Genomic DNA, 23,690 nt, shown 5'->3' with positions numbered 1-23,690 from the left:
AGCTCGGGCATTCGCCCGGGATCAATCGATATTTTATTTATAATAGGTCCAACATAATAGCTCATTAACCCACTTAAAAAAATGAAAAATTCGGTAAACTCTAATATTTTTCGCACGCGCACAATAAAAATCACTTGATGATGTTGATATAATTTGAACATTCACCGTAAAGAGGTCTCAGAAAAGTCATTTACCTCCTTATTTTATTTAGCACACTATTGGTAGGTCATATTTCATTTCTCTTATTTCAAATTGTACTTTTGTTGACAAAATGATAGACCTCTTTTGTTTCGATTTATGACTATTTATCTATACAATGACTATTTCAAATATTAACATAAATAATATCAAAATAGTTGGTTTTTTTTCTTCCAATTATACTCTATATATAACAAATTCTGTTATAAGAATACCATATTTTTGGTGTCATTAAAAAATTTAAGAATTTATATTATATGATAAGAATACCATATTTTTTGTGTCATTCAAAAAGATAAGAATTTATATTATATGATATTATATTTTTTAACAAGACCCTAATCATAATACTAATAATCATACCCAAAAAAGACAAAAATTGTATACCACTCACAAATTAGATGATGTTAAATCTCACCTCTTAATTTTTTTAAGAGATAAAATGTCATCTATTTTCTCTGCCTAAAATAAAATAAATAAAATGTCACCTATATTTATTTATTTATTTATTTACTTATTTTGAAGAAAAAATGTCACCTATATTTATCATCAAAGGAATGAGTGTATTAATATCATACTGTTTTTACTATATGATGGTAACTTTTAATCTCTTGGAATCTCTATCAGATTTAGAAAACTTGAATAATTGGTTTCCTACCACACCATGTAGTACGAGTTGGCACCATAGGATGATTAATTTTTCCCTTCAAAAAAGATGATTAATTTCCCTTAAAAAAAAAAAGATGACTAATTTTCGCAACTAAAGAAGTACACCCACCCAAAAAAGGCATAATCTTTCTTCAAAAAATTAATTCTGATATCTCTAAAAAAATATATCTATATTAGAGCATCTCTAATGGGGTCCTTACTTAATAAGGACCACTCCACGTTAAGGACCCTCCATTGAAGGAAGAAAAAACGAGTCTCCGTTAAGGAACAGACAACTATATAAGGACTCTCACTCTTATGAGTAATTAACGGGTCCAACGTTTAAAAAAGTAATAAAATGTGTACTATTTGGTCCCACTTGCATAAAAGAGTAATAAAATGTGTACTACTTGGTCTCACTTGAAAAAATGAGTACTACTTGGTCCCACTTATATTTTCAAGTGGGACCAAGTAGTACACATTTTATTACTCCTTTATGCAAGTGGAACCAAATAGTACAACATAATGCAAAAATGGGTAAAGAGCAAAACTGTTTGGGTAAAGAGCAAAACATAGTACAACATAATTTATCTTCATATCATACTATTTTATTAAGGGTTAAATATGTTTTTGGTCTCTACAAAATTGTGACTTTGTAAGTTTAATCCTTACTTAATTTTAATAGCTTTTTTAATCCCTACGAAAAATTTCTGCATTCAATATTAGTCCTTACTCAATCCAAATTTGTTTAATTTATGCTTAAACTCTTAAGTTTTTTTTTTTTTTAAAAATTTACAGCCGTGTTAAGAACGTTATTAAAAGTTCCTCCAAAAAAAAATCCCTACGTCCATATTTTTGTTACTTATATCTTAAACTTTTGCTGTTTTAAAAAATTCATATTTAATTTATTTCATGTTAAAAAATTCTAGATTTTAGTAAATGAACTTTTCATAGTGTTCTAAACTTGTATAAAAAGAATCGTTAAAAAATTTAAGAGTTTAAGGATAACTAAACAAAATTTATTTTAGCAGGGACTAAAATTATAAGTAAATTTTTTTTTTTGTAGGGATTAAAAAAGTTATTAAAATTAAGTAAGGACTAAACTTAGAAGGTCGCAATTTTATAGGGACCAAAAACATATTTAACCTTTTTATTAATGACTTAACCCCACCCACACATATGCACATAGTGCAAAAAAGTGAATGTATTGTATCAGTGTGAGTTAACTCACGCAGGTGTTAATTCCTGCGTGAGTTAAGTCACATAGAGATTAACACTAGCGTGAGTTAACTCACGCGGCGTGTGTTAACTTACGTTGACATTTGCACTAGCGTGAGTTAACATTTGTAGGGGCATTTTGATCATTTACTTTGGAAATGAGCAAAACTGTTTGGGTAAAGAGCAGAATTCATGCAACAAACTTAACCTATACCCCACACAGTGAAAAAAATCACATCCATTGTTTGTGGTATCTAGCCTGGACTTTTTCTGGCCATGTTCATTTTTTTACAGCCATGTGTAATTGGGTACATTTTAAATATGTAAAAAGTTCTTGTAAGTTGGCGCGTTTTTTTTTCAGTCCCTGTATCCTTTTTTTGTTGCGAAACAACCCTTGTATCTTCTTAAGTTTTTAGAATTGGTCCCTAACGTCAGGTTCCGTTAAAAAAGTGATGGCTAATGGAGGCACACGTGTCACTTGTTGAGTTGGCAAAACACCCTTATGTGGCATGAGAGATGATAAGTGACTAGATTTGAGGGACCAAAACCAAAAATGCAAAATTGCAGAAGGATGAAATTGGAAAAACATAAACATCAAAATTTGAAATAAAAAAACCAGACCTTCTTCATCCCTCTATTTTTTCATCTTCATCTCCAACCCCAATTTAAAAACCAAAAACACGCGAATTTGCAGTGACCTTTCATCCCTCTAAAACAAATTGGGACCCAACTAGGTATAGACTGCAAAAGCAATAGACTGCAAAAGCATCAAGGGAGAGATATGAAACCCAACTAGATTGACACCCCATAACTAACTATATCCTTTGTTCCTTCAAAAAAAAAAAAAATATCCTTTGCCATGACTTAAATTTTATTTATTAATAACAAAATAAAAAGTACGAACTTCGGTAAATTAAATATCAGTTAGTCGGGGTATAGTGACATGTTTTTTATGAAGATCGGGGTATAGTAACATAGGTACTATAATCTATAACATCATTTTAACTTGCCAAATTTATATCATGTATTTTGACTCTTCAATTTGTGGTTTGGTGGTGGAAAATTTGATTAATCTTTTTTTACATTGTCATTTTGCTTCAGCAATTTGGTATGCAATCACTCGATTTGTTGGGTTTAAATCTGATCATTCCACCTAACATGTTCATTTCCTTCACTTCTCCAACCGGGTTAGGGAATACAAAGAGGGTGAAACATGGACTGATGATCATTTGGCATTTCGTTTTGTGGTCGATTTGGAAGGCGAGAAACAACCACCGTTTAGGAAGGTTAGCAACAAATCCTTGTATGTTCTACGAATGGACTCGGAATCCAATGAGTTGTTTAACAAGATGATTTGTTACCCGTAGCTGTAAGGTCTGTTTTAGCCGCGAAACTGTTCTATTTTCTGGTTTGCTGGCATGCTAAGAGGATTTTGGGATGATTTCTGGTTCTACGTTGTATTTTAGTGTATATCCCAGGTCACAGGGTGTTTCCTTTGTGTTATATTTTGTAATCTGGTTTGGTTGTTGTAGTATCACAGGGTATTTGTTTGTTTTGGCTTGATTTTTTGTTGCAGAAGAGTTGTTTCTGGTTTTTCTTGCAAGGTGATTGTTAGTGGCTGCCTTTAGGTGTCCCCTGGGTAGGCTGTTGGCCTCAACTCAGCCTGTGTTCTTGTTTGCTACAGGCTATATTGGTGGAGTTTTCTGGTTTTCGATGTTTTGTTTATTTAGTTCCTACTTACTAGTGCAGTGTTTTGTACAATTTGCTCTTACACGGGTACGACTTGTGCTCGGGTCTAAGATATATGCAACACATTCAAGGATGCAATAACTGTAACACAAATCAATTTATAACCCTCTCTAAAACACAATTCCAGGTAAGGCACAAAACTTTTTTTTCATTTCATTTAAAAAAAAGTACAGCAGGAAACGTCTTTTTCTGTTTACTTCCACTAAAATTTATAGGTAACCATGTTCAATGTTATTGATAAAATGATCAAATAGAATCAAGTTACACTATGGCATTTCTAGTTATATTATCTTAATTTCCATATTAACGTTAGTAAAAATGTATTCACTAAAATCACATGATACACTGCCGATACGATTTCTATCTGATATTTAAAAAATTACAAAAGCTTCGACGACATGTTTAGCTTTTATCGTTGTCATCAATTGCAGCCATTGCAACTCAGACCCAATGAATGACCACCAAAATCAAAGTTTCTTTCTGAGCAATCTAAATTTAATGCATTGCCTTTCATATGAAAATACAAGGATAGAAAAAACCATGCCCAAGTATAGATAGAATAGAAAATAAAGAAAATAAAAGTTGCTCCTAATTGATCAAATTGATCAACAATACACACCTAAACATAAGGTTTTCTAATTCAGTTCATCACAACAACAAGAACAACAAAGAGGCATACCTGTTCAAACTACATTTCAACATAATAACAAAATTAAGCCTCTAAAATTAAATAAATAAAAAACACCAGAAAGAAAGCTAAGAAATAAAGGTAACCCTGTTAACTATATCATGAGTTTTCATTCTTTTCAATAACACCTTTTACACATTGTAAGAAAGAGAGTAGTGTGTAAGTCAGCACGTTTCGATTACCCTATTTCTTTACATTAGGTTGTTCCACTCCATAAACTAATTGCCTCTATGTGCTTTTAGCACAAGAATGCGATAGTCAATCTCCTTATGAAGCAGATCCGCAGATTCTAGTCTGTTCTCTGAAATGCATTGTAAAACAGTCCCGAGACTAGCAATTTCTTGAACTCTGGCCTTATCCTGAGTTCAAGTACACAGTAACAGTTATTTATAACTATCATGCAAGGGTATGTGTGAAAATGGAATTCAATGTTTGATAAAATAGAATTTCAATAAGAAAAACGGAGGAACCTTGATTTCAATGGAGTTGGTTTTCTTGCAATTGCTCTCACAAATCAGTTTGGCATTCTGGACGTGTTCTCGCAACATATCAACTAATTGATCCTCGCCATTCAAGTTATACGCACAACTGAATCTAACAGCTGCAACAATTTGCTTCCTGTTGATAAGATGCTTAACAAAATCTGCAAGACGCAAGAAACTTCACTTCATCAAAACGTACCAGAACAGACATCAAAATTAAAAAAAATTAAAAAAACAACTAAGCAGATTGAACTAACCATTTCACAATTTGTCAAACCATTTAGAAAATAGAAGAGATACAAAGAGAGATAAATTTCAAGTCTATTCATTTTCAAAGCATTAAGTTTAAAATCAAGATATCAATTTTCTCTTAACAAATGTGAGATCTGTTGGCGAAACAAAATGAAGCCAATTACATATCAGTTCAATTTCATATTGTTTTCCAATTTCTTAAAAGGATTTATTTCACCCATTGCCTTTAAACTATTCCATTTCTCCTCCTCCAATTAATAAATGGAGGCATTCTGGCAGCAAAACAAAAAAAAGGCTTTGAAATGCCAACTGCCTTTTCTAAGTTGTTAGTCTTTATTACTGACATGTCAAGAAATAGGTGATTTGATTTCTACTAATTATTTTGATATGTATACATGTGGTGAACTACGATCCATAAAACCGTAGGACAAAAACAAGGCAAAACTTAATATTTACTTTTTCTATGTCATTTTCAATATAATTTGAATTTAAAACATAAATTTCTCCAAACTACATCCACCATAAATAATAAACTGGGTAAAAATAGTCCCGATATTAGAATTCTGCACTATCTAAGAGACCAGAAACTTAAGGTTTTTCATCATGAATAGGTATAACCACTTCATGAATGCAGATATGAATGGTAGGGAAATTAACAACAGACACGAACTCAATTAATAACCATGATAAAATATCTAAAGCTTATCTAAATTAACATACCAGAAACTCTGTTTGCAAATCCCAGGCTTCCAAACAGCTCCACGGCAATTTTGTGCAGAGCAACAAATGCAAAAAGCTCCAAAACTTCATCTTCATCAAAAGAATCAAGCAATTTATAAATTGACAAAAGCAGCAGAAAACCAAGAACCGCCAAAGAATTTTCAGTATTTTCTTTTATGTTAGCTTTCAAATCAAATGCTAGTTTCAATGCTTCTTTTCTCACACAAGGTTCAATATCTGGTGAGATTCTCATCAGTTGTTCTAGCAGATAGATTTGGTAATCAACAATAATGACAACATTGTCTCCCTTTTGACACAGTGGAAAGATGGGGTTCAGTATCATTTCCAAAACAAGTTTTGATGGATCTGATGATTCTTGCAGATTAGCTAAAATACCATTGTAAAGTGACTCAACTCCATCAGTTTTCTCGCTTGTGTCCAACTGCAAACTTGTACTACCAAAGGCACGACTTGATTGACCATCCATGTAAGATGCAACTGCATATTTAGATAGTAGATATTTAAGCTCTTCATATTTATAGAAACATCAGTAAATGATAGTGACAATAAGAATTAAAAAAAAATAAAAATATAGTATGCAAGAATGACATTGATGAGTTAGGATCCTTGCCTTGTCCTTCACACTGTTTTTCTTTTAAGTTGAGTTCCTTCACCTTTTCTTTGAACTTAAACTCTTTCGACTCCAGTTCATTCCATTGTCCCTGAAATTGTTTCTGTTTTGATTGGAAGTCCTCAACTTGTCTTGCAAAATGCTTCTCTTTTGATTTGAGTTCTTCCTCCTTTAATTTAATGTCCTTCACTTGTTCTTTGAATTCCTCCTCTTTTGATTGAAACTCCTTCACTTGTCCTTTGAATTTCTCCTCTTTTGACTCAAGCTCCTTCATTTGGTTTTCGACATGCTTCTGTTTTGATAGCAAGTCCATCATTTGGGATTCAAACTCCTCCTCTTTTGATTCAAACTTCTTTACTTTGCCTACAAGTTCGTTATCTTTTGAATCCAACTCCTTCAGTTGGCCTACAAGTTGACTCTCTTTTGACTCAAACTCCTTCACTTGTCTTTCAAAGTGGTTCTTTTTAGATTCCAGCTCCTTCACTTGACCATCAAGTTGCGTCTCCTTAGAGTCAAGTTCTTGAAGTTGTCCTTTCAATGGCCTCAATTTTGATTTGAGCTCCTCCATCATGCTTTCGATATGCTTCTCTTTATATTCCATCTCCTTCACGCAGCCTTTAAATTCCTTCTCCTTTGACTCATGCTCCTTCAATCGGCCTTCAAGTTGCTTCTCTTTTGACTGAAGCTCCTTCATTTGGCTTTCGCAATGCTCCTGTTTCAATACATGCTCCTTCATTTGGCATTCAAAATCCTTCTCTTTTGATTCAAACTCCTTCACCCGGCCTTTATGTTGCATCTCTTTTGACTCTAGCTCCATTGCTCGTCCTTCAACTTGCATCTCTTTTGTGTCAAGCTCATTCATACGACCTTCAAGTTCCTTCTCCTTTGATTCGAATTCCTTCATACAGTCTTCCAGCTGCTTCTCTCTCGAATCCAGATTCTTTACCCGTTCATCATAGTGCTTCTCCTTTGACTCAAGCTCCTCCACACGTTCTTGACACTGCTTCTCTTTTGACTCAAGTTCCTTAACTCGACCTTTAACTTGCATCTGCTTTGACTCAAATTCCTTCATTAGAGCACAGCTATTCTTCATTTCTGATATTATATGTATCGATTTCTTCTTTGCAGACTCTAATTTCTCTGCTTCTTCACCAACTAATTTGTTCATTGTATCAAGATCTTTTTCTTTGGCCTGAAGTTCCACGGTACATTCAGCAACTTTTTGGGAAAGAGCCTTGAGTTCCTCTTTCGTCATTTCAACTTTTCCCTTCATTATGTCATGAATTTCATTAACATGACTTACTTGATTGTTCTTATCTTCAAGCTCTTTGCAGCACTCTTCAATATCTTTCTTTACAGACTGCAATCTCTCTTTTTCTAATCGCCTCTTCCTTTTACATTTCTTAAACGAATTTTGTACCAGTTGAAGTTCTTTCATCAGCGAGGAAAATGATTCATCAGCTGATTTTCTCGGCTTTTTAGCTGTACTCGATGACAGAATACCATCTCCATGTTTACCATGATCATCATATGGTGATGCCTTTGACTTCTTAACAGTATGCAAGGAATTGCTGTTATCGAACAGCCTCTTAACTGGCAGCGTAACAGTATCCTGTTTACTGCTACATGTTCTAAAACTTGATTCTAAGTCTTGACAAGAAACAGGTTCCTTCTTCACATCGTCATCACCAGAGATTTTTGGTGTATCAGAAGCCTCAACATCCATTATTCAACTGTGGAAACTGGAGCCTCCGAAATTACAAACACTGTACGAAAACCTGGGAAAAAAAAATGAAACAAGTTTCTTCAATTGAAAAGTTTATAGGTTAAACTGATGAATACATTTCCAGAAGTAAAATCTTAATCAATCGAAAAATAGACATTTCAACTATTAATCACTAAACAACGGGCATGTAAAACAAAATGCAAACTTTTTAAAGTTTAAACATTTAAAAACAGATTTAGTAGCTCTAACATTCATTGTATGATATTGATTTTGTTGAGAAATAGCATGAAATTATAAAAACCTAGAAAATAAACAGACATATGAAGTTTTAATCAGAAAAGAATACCCATGTAAAAAAATCAAAACTTTTAAAGTTTGAAGATATAAAAACACATAACAGTTGGAGAATGAAAATGAAAGAATAAAGAACAGAAGAATGGAAATAGAAACATGGGTCAACATTTGAACATATATAAATATAAATAAATATAAACATTTGAAGTTTAAAGAGAATGAAGAAAGTTGAGATTCTTACAATAAAATGGTTGATGCTATTGTTACACAAGTATAGCGAGCGAGTGAAGAAGAAGAAGAAAAGAAGTTTCTAGAATTTCATTTGCATTTGGAGAGTGAAATGAGAAAATAAAATGGAAAAATGAAAAACAAGAGTGAAATAAGAAAAACCAAAGTTGAGAGTGTGAGAGAGCTTTGTTTCGTTTGTTTTCTGGGTTTAGTATGATCTTGTGTGGGGTCCACAGAATACACTTCAGCAAGGACAGTTCATAATAAGGACAAAAACTATACTCCTATGTACCACCAAGGATTAAAGTAAAAAACCAATATTTATAAATGTAGCTCAGTTCTAAAAAGAGGAATTGTATAGAACAATTTATGTTTAATCGATGAATGAAATAATTCTTGACTATAATTTATTTATATTTCGATTAAACTCTAAATTACTATATATTTTTTTTTAGAATTGAATGATTTAAAAAAAATGGTTGTGAGAATATTAATCGAAGGATTTAAAAAAAAATGGTTGTGAGAATATTAAAAACAAAAAGATTACAAGCATTTTTTTTAGGGGAAATCACAAGTATCTTAAAAATTAGAAAGATGGAAGTTCCTTAAAATATAATGGTGTGGTTCCTTCAAAAAAAAAAATGGTGTGGTCGGATGGTACGTAAAAATGATTCATTATTAATTTAAAAAATTGAATAATGAAAAAAACATTACCAGTATGTTAGATCAGAAATTGAATTTGTGAGTCGATTATGAATAAAAAAAGTATATACTAAAGATGCATGGGATTTTGGGAAATATTTTGTTCTTATGCACATAGGAGAGGAAGATTTTAGGTGAAAAATCAAAATCATCATAATCATAAATATAAGGACAAATCTTATCAAGGAAAAGGAGAGTTCATGATAAGGACAAAAACTACTATGTACTATCAAGAATTAAAATATAATGTGATGTGATGTGGGAAGACCATGAAGATTGAGATGGTTGGTGCCAATGAAGAACCTTGTAAATATCACTGGAGAATATTCTTTTGCTATTCTAGAAAATTGTATACATTACTACTTAGCAAAAAATGATAATAATAATTTATAATAATAATACTACTAGTTTCTTTTATAATATGATGATAGTTTCTGCTCTTGTAATCTACAAATGGGAAGCGATGCATCTGTACTAACGTGTGCCATTAATATTAACAAACTCCAAAACAGACTTTGAAAGTGCTATTAGTATCATTTCAAACAATGCACATCTTGTTACCCTTTACAAACCTGATACCAATCATAGACAAGAATATTCCACGCACACTAAGTTCATATTTCCAATATGTCATCCTATAGTTATCATCACAAATTTCCTCCCCAGTTTACCTCAATCAAATCAGCCAATCGTTTTATGAAATTAAAATGCCACTTAAATACAATGATTGTCAACATATTCAAGCCATATCATATCCCATTGCCTAGTGGCAACATATAAACAGAACACAGACATTTTGTTTCACTTCCAGTTTGAGTTTTGGTGAGTAAAAAGTTAATCATAGCATTTCTCAGAAATAATTCCATCTTATAATACACTTTCAATTTGTTGCCAAGGTGAAAAACAAAATATGTATGAAATTACCTAATTCTTTTTCATAACTTAATCCTTTATTGGTCTACCCACATATGTCCAGGAGAGGGCATGTGACATTTGGGGAAAAAAAAATGTTGTGAATTTGTTAAAATTAAGGGCATTTGGGAATATCAGAAGTTGGGAGGAATAGGAAGTTAAATACAACAAATCATGGCCAACTTCTGTATTCTTTCCTTGTGTTTGAAATTAAAATCTTCATCTACTTGTCATGAAAATTTATTGAGTATCAAAGTAATGGACTATAGTCTGGTTGTAATAGGCAGAATGGATGTTTCCATCTGGGTCATGACATGTTCCACCAGAACGACAAATCATTCTTCTTCCAGTACTTAGTAAACTAAGACAGAGCAACACTTACTTGGACACAAGCCTAAATAAAAATGATTTAGGCACACAGATATCAAATAATATATTATTGTTTACTTATTTAAAAATATACTTTGTTTGATTCCGTTTTCTTTTACTTTTATTCACTCGTGTCTGTGTGCCTAAAACCTGTATATTTAGGTTTGCGACCAAGTAAGAATTGGACACTTAGACATGGGGACGAGGGATTATTTGGCTGCGCCTTTTCATGTAAATTTTGATTATTTGGTTGTGACACTAATAAAAGAAAAGAAAAACTAACAAATTAAGTAGTAACACAAATAGCAAATGATGCAGTGTGTACCCAGAACTTAATGTCAGGATCATTAAACTAAAAGAAAAGCATAGGTGCACATAGGTGTAAGCAGAAGGAATGTTTTTTTTAATACAATATGTAACCAGTGGAGCAGAAAGGAATATTTGTAGCGAGAATAACATGATGGAAAACGCGTTTAGTCTTGATGGAAGGCGAGAAGCAATAAAAATCGATGCGACTAGAAAAGCATTACGGATATACAACTGGTTAATGCAAGATTCTTCAGAACCCCTGGGTCTTTGACAGTGAAATACGGAGCAAACATTCATACATTTAGATAAACAATAAGTCAGTACCTTCTCTTGCTTATACATTTAGGTAAGGAAGGTGGTACAAGGCTTTCAGCACAAACCATTACCTCAGTCAAAATACGCATTCCTGGAACATAAGTAATTTCTTCAGTCTTGAGATTATACCAAAACAGCTTCTTTAGTCTTCCAGAAAATTCAAATTTACGACTTGCTACCCACAGAACTTCACTTCTATCGCTCGAATAACGTAAAGGCCTCAAAAGTGTAGGTAAATTGAAAAAGAGTTCCACCAAGGCAAAAAGCTTACACCAACTATCTCTAGATCCATATTCTTTCATCACCCAAATATCAACTTTAGTAGTTTGATCCTTGACAGTCATACAAAGACACTCTACCAAACCCGCAACATCAATCTCAAGACTACCTGACTGTTGATCCCATTGTTAACTATCTCTGGAAGAGGGACCTCGTTGAAAATCTCTGATGTAAGGTTAAATGCACGTATTAAACGCGGCTGATACTTCCATTCGTGTAGCACAGTAACAACTTTCGGATTAACTACCCAATGAATAGAATTCGGAACCAAAAAGCCAACAGCATGTTCACGAGAGCAAAGAATGTACGGTATACTAGGAAGTTCTTTCCACGAGTTGGATTCTAAGCTGAAGAGATTCACCGCTGAATGGAAAGTGCGGAATTTTGGATAGATGAAACAGGCGATCAGGACATATTTGTAATCCCTTGTGAACGGATCAAAACCAAAGCCGTGATTGTCAGTCCGAAAGCCTTTGATAGCTTTAAAAAGTGGAGGTCTAGGGAGAATCAGATGTTTACGAATGCAAGGGTTCCAGAAAGCTATCTCCCTTGGGCCTGAGGATGCGCTGTTCCAGATGCATAGGAGGCCGTTACATGAACCGATGATGATGCCGGAATAGCAAAATGTCTTCAAAGGAAAGGAGAGTTCAATGCGGGTGGTTAGGTTAGGGAAATCAGTTAGGTAGAAATCCAACAAGTCGCAGTGGAGGATGAGGTTGAAGTTGAGTGAATTTTTGAGGTGAAGATTGATGAAGTTGTGAGAATCGATTAAGGATTTAAGTGATTTTGAAGTTAAGAAAATCAGCTTCATCATACTAATAATACTAACAATCATGCTTCATGAATTCATAATTGGAATTTCATAATTCTAGGATAATTAATCAAATGATTGAAGGATGAAGGAAGAGGAACCCACCTTGGTTTCTAGGATGATGATGATGAAGATTTAAGCTTTTTCCATTGATCTTTCCTTGCTTGCTCCTAGTTTCTCAAATTTCTCCCAATCTTGAAGAACCCTAATTCATCTTCAATCTTCTCCTTCTTGCTTAATCCACTTTATCTAAGCTTCTCTAACCTTAGAATGAGTTGGGTAATCAATTTCTTGTTTTGTATGAAAAATGTGTATGGTTTAGAGGCGAAGAAGTCATGATAGTGTTGTTGCTGCTGAAGAGAGAGAGAGAGATTCTGATTTCTCTCTTTGAGCTTGGCTATGTATATTTGAGGTTCAATTACTCATTTGCCCCTAATAAGTCTTTCAACTCTGTTTTACCCTTGCATAGTTAGTTACCAGCTCCAATCCAATTCTTCTTAATTTTAATACACTTAGGAAAACTCTAAATTAAGTAGTAGTTTTAACTAGAATTACTATGAATGACAAGTAGTAGTAATACACTTACTTAAAACAATCCTTAAAGAGCAATTACCAAAGGGTGATGACTAGCATGCACAAATGAGAAATTAACTTTCTACTTAACTGAGATCGATTCAACAATGATGTTGAAGCATGGGTTGGGTTATATAGGCATACATTATTAATCTTTTAAGCAAATCAAATTCTTCATTGTTGAGTAAAATACAAACGGTTGTTTCATAAAAAAACTTGGTTTATATCACAAAAACTTGTATGGATACATAGTAACCAGGTACATTATCCCCTGTGTTCCATTCACATTTTCTCCATTGACACTCCTTTCTCTATCCCACATCAATTTGAAATCTTGACTATAACCATATCAGATCAAAGAGAGTACTTATCTTGACTAACAAGAGTTTGACTAATAATAACTTAAAATGTCTCATTTTAGATTTCGTCTTGAGCCTCAAAATATGTTGGGCTGGCCATGACCCCTTTTATATTGGCAAAATACTACAACAACTTATAATCATAAAAGATCTTAAAAGATAGGCCCCATTTTAACCAACACCAATTTTCATTGAACATGTATCTAATTGTAAATTTGTAATATGTCTTCTTTGTCAAGAAGCTATATGATTTATTTAACCATGATGTAAATTCTTTTGGTACAACCAATAAATAATAGCCTTGTTAGTTCAAAGGAATTATAAACATTGACATTGCTCTTGAACATGGTCGTTCCTTACACGGTGTCTTTATAAAGCAGAAAAATCATTTGGCCAAACTACCTAGAAATCTACCAAAGCAATTATTCGATCATAACTTTTATATAACTCAATATTCATTAAGCAACATTCATAAAAATACATTTATTTATAAATAAGATATACATGCATAAATTTCATACCGAAGGAATGTTATGCACCCCCTATGCTGGTCCACATGAGTAATGTTAAGCAGGGAAGATAAAATTTTAAAAAATTCACTGTGGTTATAAATTATAACTAAACTGAATGTTGATGTGGCAATATGAGAGAAGAAGAGAGTAGGGTCTAGCTAAGAGGTAGATAAAATATGATAGAGAAATCAAAGGGGTTAGGCTAGAACTAGAAGTTGGTAGGTTTTGTACTGGAGGTTGTAGTCTTGTAGAATTAAGTCCTGGTCTATTTGTGTATTTTCCTTTCTTTATTTTTTGTTTCTTTGATGGTTAAGAGGTTTTGCACTGTATTTTCTGTATGTCATTAAGAATTATTGCTCCTACTGTAATCAAATAATTTGGTTCTTATCATCATTCCTTTGTGTTAATCTTTTTTGTATGTCATATATATTGACATAATATATGGACGGCCAATATATTGCTCCTACTGTTAATCTTTTTTTGTTCCTTTGTGCTTGTGTTAAACAAAATATCTCTAAGAACTAATCTCTAAATTATTCAATGTCAAAATCACTTTTATTTTAATCCGTAACAAAACTGCCTTAATATAGATTGATTTAAATTTTTTTTTTTGAAAGAATAGATTGATTTAAATATAAGCCAGACTTTTGAAGCGACGACCCTTCTATTTTATCTACATGGTCATAGACTGATATCATTTTTTAGAGAGGTGAGGGCATAGTTTTGGTATGTAGAATAAGGGATACCGTAAAAAAAATTAATTTAGAGAGGTGAGGGCATGGTTTTGGCATGTAGAACAAGGGATACTATTAAAAAAAAATTAGAGATTAATAAATTGCACCGAATTATGATTCGTAATACGTACTTGATTGTTGTTGAATAAATTTTCAATAATCTATATAGACAGACATACACACTAAACTAGTAGTCAGTTTTCTCGACATAATTTTTTTTAGTTTTTTAGGTTTGTTTTGTTTTATTGTCTTCTTTGACAGACTGAAGGTTGATTGGTTGTGGAATCCGAATCAATGGTGAAATAACTCATTTTTGGATGAGAAGGTGAGGTGATGTTTGCTTGGACTTTTGGCATGTATTGTGGTTTTTTGGAGGGGTTTGATGTGAGTAGCTGAAGATAGATGTTTGGTTTTTGTTTGTGGTCATTTCCGATGGAGTTGGAGATTTTGGCATAAGTTTTGGTTTTTGGGGATTTAATAGGGTTTTGGAGTTGGCTTTAAGTTTGGATAAGTTGTTTTTCATTGGTGTTGGTAGTAGCCTTTAGCGAAGTCACGACTTTGTTGGTGTTTATGCTGTATCATGCATAAATTTTATTTTGGGTGTTTTGCCTATATACGACGCTCTTTGCAAGTAGATATGTCGTCGGTCTCTGCTTGTCTTGTACAAAATTTTGTTAATTACTAGCAATATTATTTCATAACAATGGCAATTCAATGTGTGCTTAAAAGCTATCTAAACTACTTTTGCATTTATAACAATAGCAATTCAAAAAAAAAAAACAATAGCAATTCAATGTGTACATAAAAGCTATCTCAACTACTTTGCATTAAATTTAGTGGATTGGATATTATATTAAGAAAGTAATTTAGTATTTTGACATAGATTAAGAAAATAATTTTCTAAAACATAAACATTATTTCAATTTGTCCCTTTGAAACTATATTTTAGTATATAACTAGCACGACCAGGCAGGGTTTCATAATTACAATAAGCATCAGACACCAATATCTTAAGTTGAAGATGATCCTACTCACTTCACTATCCTCTCCAACAATCCATTTTTGGAAACAACACACATTTTCCTATCTTCCATACCTTCAATCTTATAACAGAGCTTCCACCTAGAGAACACCCGCTTCCATCATGATCTTGCTTCAACGTAACTTTTACATGTATGTCTCTTTCTTCTACATTCATTTTTCACTTCTTTACTAGATCTGTATGTGATTCCCTCCATTTTCATTTGTCTTTGCTCATCTGATTATCGATCTGCAATATCCACTCACTCCCAGGTTAAACATCTACGCACCTTTGCTTCAAGCGTTGAAGATTGGATGCATTCGACCGTGATTTCCTTGATTAATCAGGTCAGGTCGCCATTCCAAGTCTTTTGTGAATTGCTTGGGAGTTGGACTGCTTATTTGATTAGCATTCTGTATGTTGAGTACATATGCATGCATAAAGGAGAAAGAGAATGTCTGCTTCAAAAATCATGTCATTCAGGTGAGGTCACACCCCTCCAAATATAAGAAAAAAATTATTCTATAATGTTTAAATCAAATCAAGGTTTTAAATTGCGGTCACATCTTAATCTTTGATATCTAAAAAATTTGCGGTCAAATCAATGTGATCGGAATTACTGTAGTTGCGGACTATTTTTTAAAACTTTAGGTTAAAATGAGTTGCGGACTATTTTCCAAGTCTTCTATCTCATGGTCAACCTATGAACGTCTAAACCATATTTGTTCTTTTTTGTGTTTGGTTTATTTTTAGAATCTTCCAAAATAATGCATAAATATACTACATGTTTTTGTTTTAATAGTATTTGATTTGATGGGACAGTGTTTGGAATTGTGATAATTATTCAGAATATATCTATCTGTTTGCTGGGTATGTTTGGTTTGGTCTCTTCATTTTGTATCTCTTTGGTTTATTTAAACTTTTAAGTTGGTCAATCATCTCTTTAATGAACTTATGTTTTGATAACATTTTATTTTGGCTTAATTACTCTTTTGGTACCTTAACTTATTTTTTGGTTTCGTTTTGGTCCCTTAAGTTATTAACGTTACAATTTGGTCTCTTAACTTACTTTTTGGTTTCGTTTTGGTCCCTTAACTATTAAAAGTTTCGTTTTGGTCCCTTAACTTATTTTTTTGTTTCGATTTGGTCCCTTAACTTATTTTTTGGTTTCGTTTTGGTCCCTTAACTTATTTTTTGGTTTCGTTTTGGTCCCTTAACTCTAATACATTCATCCTAACGTAAAGGACAAAAGTGGTTGACGGAGGAAGAGTTAAGGGACCAAAACAAAAGCAAAAAATAAGTTAAGGGACCGAAACGAAACCAAAAAATTAGTTAAGGGACCAAAACGAAACTTTTAATAGTTAAGGGACCAAAACGAAACCAAAAAGTAACTTAAGGGACCAAATTGTAACGTTAATAACTTATGGGACCAAAATGTAATCAACAAATAACTTAAGGGACCAAATCATTAATTAAGCCTTTTATTTTTCATTCAGTATTTCTAATACTCCCTCCGTTTCAAAATACATGTCCAAGTCAACCACTTCACACATGCCAATGCACAATTTTGACCGTTAATATCTTTAATTATCTAAAGTAAAAAATTATAAAAATTTAATATTTTAAAAATATTTGTCGAGACAAATGAAACAACATCTTACATGCTAATATTTGTATTTATACATTAGTTAAAAAGTATGGTCAAAGTAAGTCAAATGAATAGTGCACATTGCAAAAATTGGACGTATTTTGAAACGGAGGAAGTAATAACCAAATGATTTTATAGGTTCCAAAACCTTTCATGTAGCGCCTACAAGAAGTGTTAAAGGATGAGTCAAGATTTTGGTTATGAACTCCAAGGAGCAAACATGGCAACTAACCAGATGCCTCAGTGAACCGTACACACATTCTTCATAACTAAAGAACCTCAACTCAGAGAACATGAAAGACTCTCGAATTTTCTTTGTTTAATAGTATTGAATTTGTAATGTGTACATCTCTTATTGAGATTAGATCAATATATATTGTTATAAATAAATTAAATTACTCTGATTGTGACTATATATATATATATATATATATATATATATATATATATATATATATATATATATATATATATATATATATATTGTTATTAATAAATAAATGAAATTAAATTTGATGTCAGTTTCTACGTAGTCCAACATTTTCTTAAGGATGTTAATTGAAATGCCAAGTGCTAGTACCGAATAATTAAATTGAAGTATGTACTGATTCAGGATTCTTGTACTACTAAGATTAAGATCTATACACTGTTAAAGAATGGAGTTTCTCTAGTTTCTGAAAAGAGTTTTCTATTCTTAATAACAGTGTAGACAGCAAAACTATTTTCTGTTAAACCAATACAGGATACATCTCTCTGGATAAAATCGTTAGAATTTTTTATACTCTGAAAAACAAAATTGGCTTTAGTATATTAAAACAGGGCTTCTTTGTGAATTAACAAAAGATAAAAATAAAATTGATGGAGACAAAAAAGGCAAATGATTTTCTGTATCAGGGTTCAGGGTATAAAAAATAAGTTTGCACGATGATTTTTTGTACCATAATGACAAAATTTGTTGCTTCAGAACTTACAGGAACAAAGGTGTTACATTGAGTTCATTCCCTGACCCGTAGAGATACGGTTCTGTGAACCTAAAATTGCAACAAGTCAGACAAAATCCCCTCCTAGGTTAGCCTGAGCTCTAATACAATTTTCTGGTTACTTTTACTCGTATCATGCAATCAGCTTCATTTCCAATCAAATTTATGTTGTTTTTAACTGAACTTGTTAACACGCTATATGCAGTTTGAGATATTGGTTTCGAGCGAAGGGAAAACTTTCAGAAGACAATCAGTCCTTGCATAGGTACATACCTTCCTGGGTTGATGTAAATTTTTGGTTCCTTATCTTATTTTTAGTTTCAGTTTGGCTCCTTAACTTTTAAGTTTCAACTTAGTCCCTTTCTTTAATTTTTAGTTTCAGCTTGGTCTCTTTAACTTCTAAAAGTTTCAATCCTAACCCTTATCTTTTATGTTTTGTTCCCATGTGTTATAAAAGTTATACCAGTGTGGCCATTTTTAACACAATATAAACAAAAAAAGACCACATTGAAACTAAAAAGTAAGACAAGAAATCCAATTAAAACTTTAAAAATAAAATACGGGACAAATCATGTATTTTAGGCTTTTTAGCCATCTTTCTACTGTAGTATTTGCAGGTAACTTTGGTTTTCATTGAGTGTGACAGCATAATTAAGGAGAACTTTTACCGATAAGCCAAAGTCAATGCTTGTATTGCTTGTTACCACGTGCCTGAACGAATGCAATTCTGGAGTTGCTTAAATAATTTTGAATTTTGTTGAACTATTTAAGAATGGCGACCTTATAAGCTGATGAGTGGGTGCTATTTGCAGTGCCTTGTTTAACACATAGAACAACATTGAAAACCAAGTCTTTTCTCACTAAATGTGGTCGACTGCATGAAGTTCATAATTGTATCTCTAGCGATTCTATTTTTGATCCTCTTTTACTTTTTTGTTGGCCCTTTACCACCTAACATTCAATCACATACAACATTAAAGGTCTACTAGTTGTATAGTAAAATTTCCCTTTGAACTTCAGGGGTACTTTACTATCTCAAATCACACCTAAAGTATTGTATGTTTTCAAATGTCCACTTCTAAGCTAGGATTTTCTAAACTTGGATTCCATATACATTGTCAAGAGTACCTAAATCAAACTCTTTCTATAACTTGTGCATTTGATGTATATAAATTTTGGAAAATCAATGTTCGGTTCATGATCTAGGAACCAATTAAATCGATCATTGTAAAAAAGAATTCACCACAGACTTCTTTTGTATTATTATTTTTCTTTAACTGTCTGTTATATAGATTGAAATTCAATTCACTCTATACAGATCTTCACTCGTAGCACATGGCTTTTTCATAGGCCATATATTCAATCAGAAGGGAGAGGTAAAGGATATTAAATTACATTAATTCATCTTGACACCTTTCTTGTTTAACTGTCTTACAATGTGCTATTCTGTGAATCTGCAGCTTCATGTAATATTGATTCAAGAAGTTCTTACCAGGAATGCTGATCTCGAAATTCCAGCCATCAAATCTCAGTTGTGAACTGCTGAAAAATGCAGTAGACAATGACCTCTGCTTTTATATTAAATCTTTCTTACCTTTTATTTCTGTTGGTTTAAAGATTTTGCTCTGTGGTGCTGAGTATGTAAGTTTGATTAGGATAAAATATTCATTGAACCAAAGTACGAAAAATAAATTTATTAGACCCCAAATAGTTTTATTTACCTTACAGTGTCGTGACTGGAAGATAAATCTAACCCTTCGGACACATTTCTCTTACTCTTTGGGCATATTTTAGTTCATTTTTATGATCAAGGTGAAAAAGTAATAAAACAAAACATCTTCAATCCTCAACATGCTATGAATTTTTTTATAAGTTTTAAATGATCTACACCATATATGTGCCTATGGTAATCTTGAACAATTTATTCAATATAAGAAAACAGGATTAGGACTTGTTTGTTTATTCAATATAAGAAAACAGGATTAGGACTTGTTTGTAGTGTTGGAAAATAAGTTAATTTATCAACCAAGATTTTATGAGTTATTATTGGTTTGTTGACAATTTTGGTTTGTTACTATGCTTTAGTTTTTATAAAGAGTGGTAAAATGTTTATAGCATCATCCAAATTGCAATGTGCTTTAAATTAAAATTTTCTATTTCTTTGTCTAATATATTTTTCAGATTATTTTCTGACTTGCTCCTTCCTTATAACAACAGTTACATATGAGCCTATGACCTAATAATCAGGAACTAATAAAACCGAATGTTAAGAGCTAAGTCTTTAAAATTTGGTTTACTCACTGTCACTGAAAATATCACTTGTTACCACAAACACCATTATGCAAGTGACATTCACAAACTCACTATTTAAACCACCTCGGACTGCCCTTTCCAAATGGCTCAACAGGGTTGCCACTTGCCAACAATAAACAGAATATGCATATAGCCAGATTGTTACATATTTTTTTCAGGTTTGAGAAGATCGTCAAATACTGTCCTTTTCATTTCTGTAATGATGCATCAAATCTCAGTTTGCAGTAGATAAGCGCAGGAAATAAGTAATGATGTGAATATAGTAGTCTTTGTATTTACTTTCAATGAAACAGTACAGGACAATGCATGAAGTACAATTAAAATTGAGGGAAAAGGAAATGGTACTAAAATAATAAGAGACTCTATTAGGCTGAGAGAAGAAGGAAATTCAGAGGAAGTCAAGAGAATATTCATCAAATTATGCACTCTTTGTTTTTCAATCATTGCTCTATTAAGTATTAAAGTTATAATTGTCTTGGAAGTATTAGGAAGTGGAGTTTACTTTACTGATATGTAAGAGTGTTGGTGCATGTAATGTAATTGATAGCCTCTTGTTCAAGGATTTACTGATCAAGTATAGTAAATTGGGTTGGTCTTGAGAGGGGATAAGACTTCGATGTCAAGTAAGTTCATCCTGTCAGCCAAAGACAATCAATTTTTGCACAGTAAGCGTACGTTAGGTGCTCTTCAACGTGAAGGAAAGTTTATGCATCGATAGAGTGTTATTGTTTTTATTAATTTCAGGATAGTTTATTTAAGGGTAATTTAAGAATCTGATATTGGAGTTGGAGGTAAAACCTTTTTGCTCCTTACATTCAAAGATATATCTTCTTATTCCTTGCGTGCCATATTCCATAAATGAAATTGTGAAGCCGTTGGTTTGCCTTTTGAGTCACTGTGGTTGTTTACTTGATCTGCCATTCTTCCATCTATAGTATCATACTTAATCCTTTTGCTCTGATTAGATCGATGATTCACTAATACTAATTCTTGTATATCAATCACATTTTATATACTAGATAGTATCAATCACATTTTATAATAATATCAATCGCGGTACCAGATGCATTTTGGCGATTTTTGTTTCCAATTATGTGTTTAGGTTTTGCACAAACTAGGCTTAGGTTAATCTTTGTTTCCAATTTTAAATGCAGTTGTGTTATTTCAACATCAAAATACATACACCATATGTGATACAATATGTGTTTATCTATCTCTCTTACTCATCATCTTACACAACTTACAGACATTTCAAAAACACACAACCAAAGGATACTGTATTTGATATCAAAATTTTGATGTTCAAACACCATTTAACCGACTTGGGTAATGATGGTTGAATAACCATATAACTGACTTGTAACAAGTCTGTAACAAACCACTGACTATAATAACAGCTTCTAACTATACTAGTTAAGCTTATACCTAGCCTGGTTTATCCTCCATGATTATTGAACCAACACTGAGAAAACTGCCAATACAAACTAAGCAAACCACAACTAAAATTAAGGCTCCCAGCTTCCAGCACACAGAGCTCCACCAGTTTGCAGACTGCTGGCCCAAACTTCTAATGTTTCTATACTTAAACCATCCCCATGACAGCAGTTACATATGCGAAATAACAGCAGAAAATTTAGCAACCTCCCCATGGAAAATGATCCTATTTCGTGACAACCACAAGGCCCAAACAACATTGAACCAAATTAGATATCTAACCTTCTTACCCTTCCTTCCTTTGATAATCAATCCATATAGCAGAAAGTGTTGCATGACATCTGCAGGAAGAGTTGTGGACACACCCAACCAAAGGTTCACCGCCATCCAGATACTATACGAGAACCTACATATGTAAAGAACAAATAGTTTATGCTCTGAGTCAAATAGAAAACACAATAGGTTTCACCAGCATTCGTAAAAATACTCCTTCTGAAGAATTCAACTCTTGTTAAACGCTAACTGAACACTGCAACTTTCGACATGGAACTTTCCCACACGTGTTTACACGCCGTCAACAATTCATCATGCACCTGTACATATAAGTTATAATCAAGTAGACCTGCATATGTACTTTTAACGCTAAATCCATTACATCTATCCGGAATCCACACCCCATCCATTTGAGGAATTTCGGTTTGGTTCAAAGTTGGGCACTAAATCATTCAGATTTTTCACCAACTCCTCCTCCCTCACAAAAAATTTACGCCTCCAGTTCCAAACCCAAAGAGACTCATTCAAATAACCCAAATCTGCAACTGTTGCATCTGCGTTTGCAGTCACCAAAGCGAGACGAAAAAAAAGATGTTTCAAAGAATCTCTACCTATCCAAACATCACGCAAAACCGAATATGTGACTAATCACCAACTTTTCTAGACACTGCTTTTGAAACCACAAACCATCATTACCACTCAGCAAATCCAACAACACCAGATCCCTCCACCAAATCGAGCAATTTGAAGCGGTATTTGAATCTAAATGAGAAATCATATCCGATTCCAAGGGCCCATACTTGGCAACTAGAAAGTCGTACCAAATCGTGTGTTATCGGTTAGACACCGCCATTTCCATTTCATAAGAAGCGACAAATGAAATATTTTAAGATCCTTAACTACCAACCCACCTTTATTTTTAGGGAAACATACACACTCCCAGATAACCCAATGAGTTTTCCTTCCTCCGCCCAACCCTCCTATTCTTAGGTTCATTCAAGTCTTTGTTTTAGGGCAACGTGACCTCAATTTTGCCTTAGATAATTGAGTATTGGCCATGTAGTTAGGTAAACTGAAGTAAGGCCTAAAAGTGTCTCCAACAACAATCTTCACTGGTGTAGCTGGGGAATACTATGAAGAGTGGCAGTATCCCTTTTTCTAACTAGATGCCCTCTTACAAGAGCATGTACCTTAACTAAAGCTTTGAGTGCTCTAAGAGACTTCTGCGCCTAAATAAAACAAATGACAAAAATTTGAAAACCAAATGCTGACAGAACATCCAACAAACTATATAGCATAATAGAAATTTTGC

General features: G+C 32.9%; 1 protein-coding gene and 1 pseudogene across 4 annotated transcripts; both read right to left on the bottom strand.

Annotated features, from left to right (window-relative positions):
- Positions 1-4,342: 4,342 nt before the first annotated feature.
- On the bottom strand, positions 4,343-12,920 carry LOC146923802 (uncharacterized). 4 transcript variants are annotated; one of them, XM_085708937.1, is made up of 6 exons: positions 11,513-11,652; positions 6,587-8,364; positions 6,352-6,453; positions 5,956-6,045; positions 4,972-5,144; positions 4,343-4,860 (listed from the first exon to the last, which is right to left on the bottom strand). In XM_085708937.1, exons 2-6 carry the CDS (start codon positions 8,310-8,312, stop codon positions 4,720-4,722), a joined length of 2,232 nt encoding a protein of 743 aa, XP_085565063.1. In that variant the 5' UTR covers positions 8,313-8,364; positions 11,513-11,652; the 3' UTR covers positions 4,343-4,719. The 4 variants fall into 4 exon arrangements, with proteins under 4 accessions (XP_085565063.1, XP_085565060.1, XP_085565059.1 ...); XM_085708934.1 differs by lacking the exon at positions 11,513-11,652 and adding an exon at positions 12,637-12,920 and having other exon boundaries at positions 5,956-6,453; XM_085708933.1 differs by having other exon boundaries at positions 5,956-6,453; positions 11,513-12,348.
- LOC146923803 (F-box protein CPR1-like) lies at positions 11,334-12,555 on the bottom strand (annotated as a pseudogene).
- Positions 12,921-23,690: the final 10,770 nt, after the last annotated feature.

Source organism: Medicago sativa, chromosome 5 (genome assembly GCF_051527215.1).
Source record: "Medicago sativa cultivar Bolivia chromosome 5, Bolivia_mono, whole genome shotgun sequence".
Classification (NCBI taxonomy): Eukaryota; Viridiplantae; Streptophyta; class Magnoliopsida; order Fabales; family Fabaceae; genus Medicago; species Medicago sativa.
Note: the sequence above shows the minus strand (reverse complement) of the source record. Positions and strands in the feature narration are given on the sequence as shown.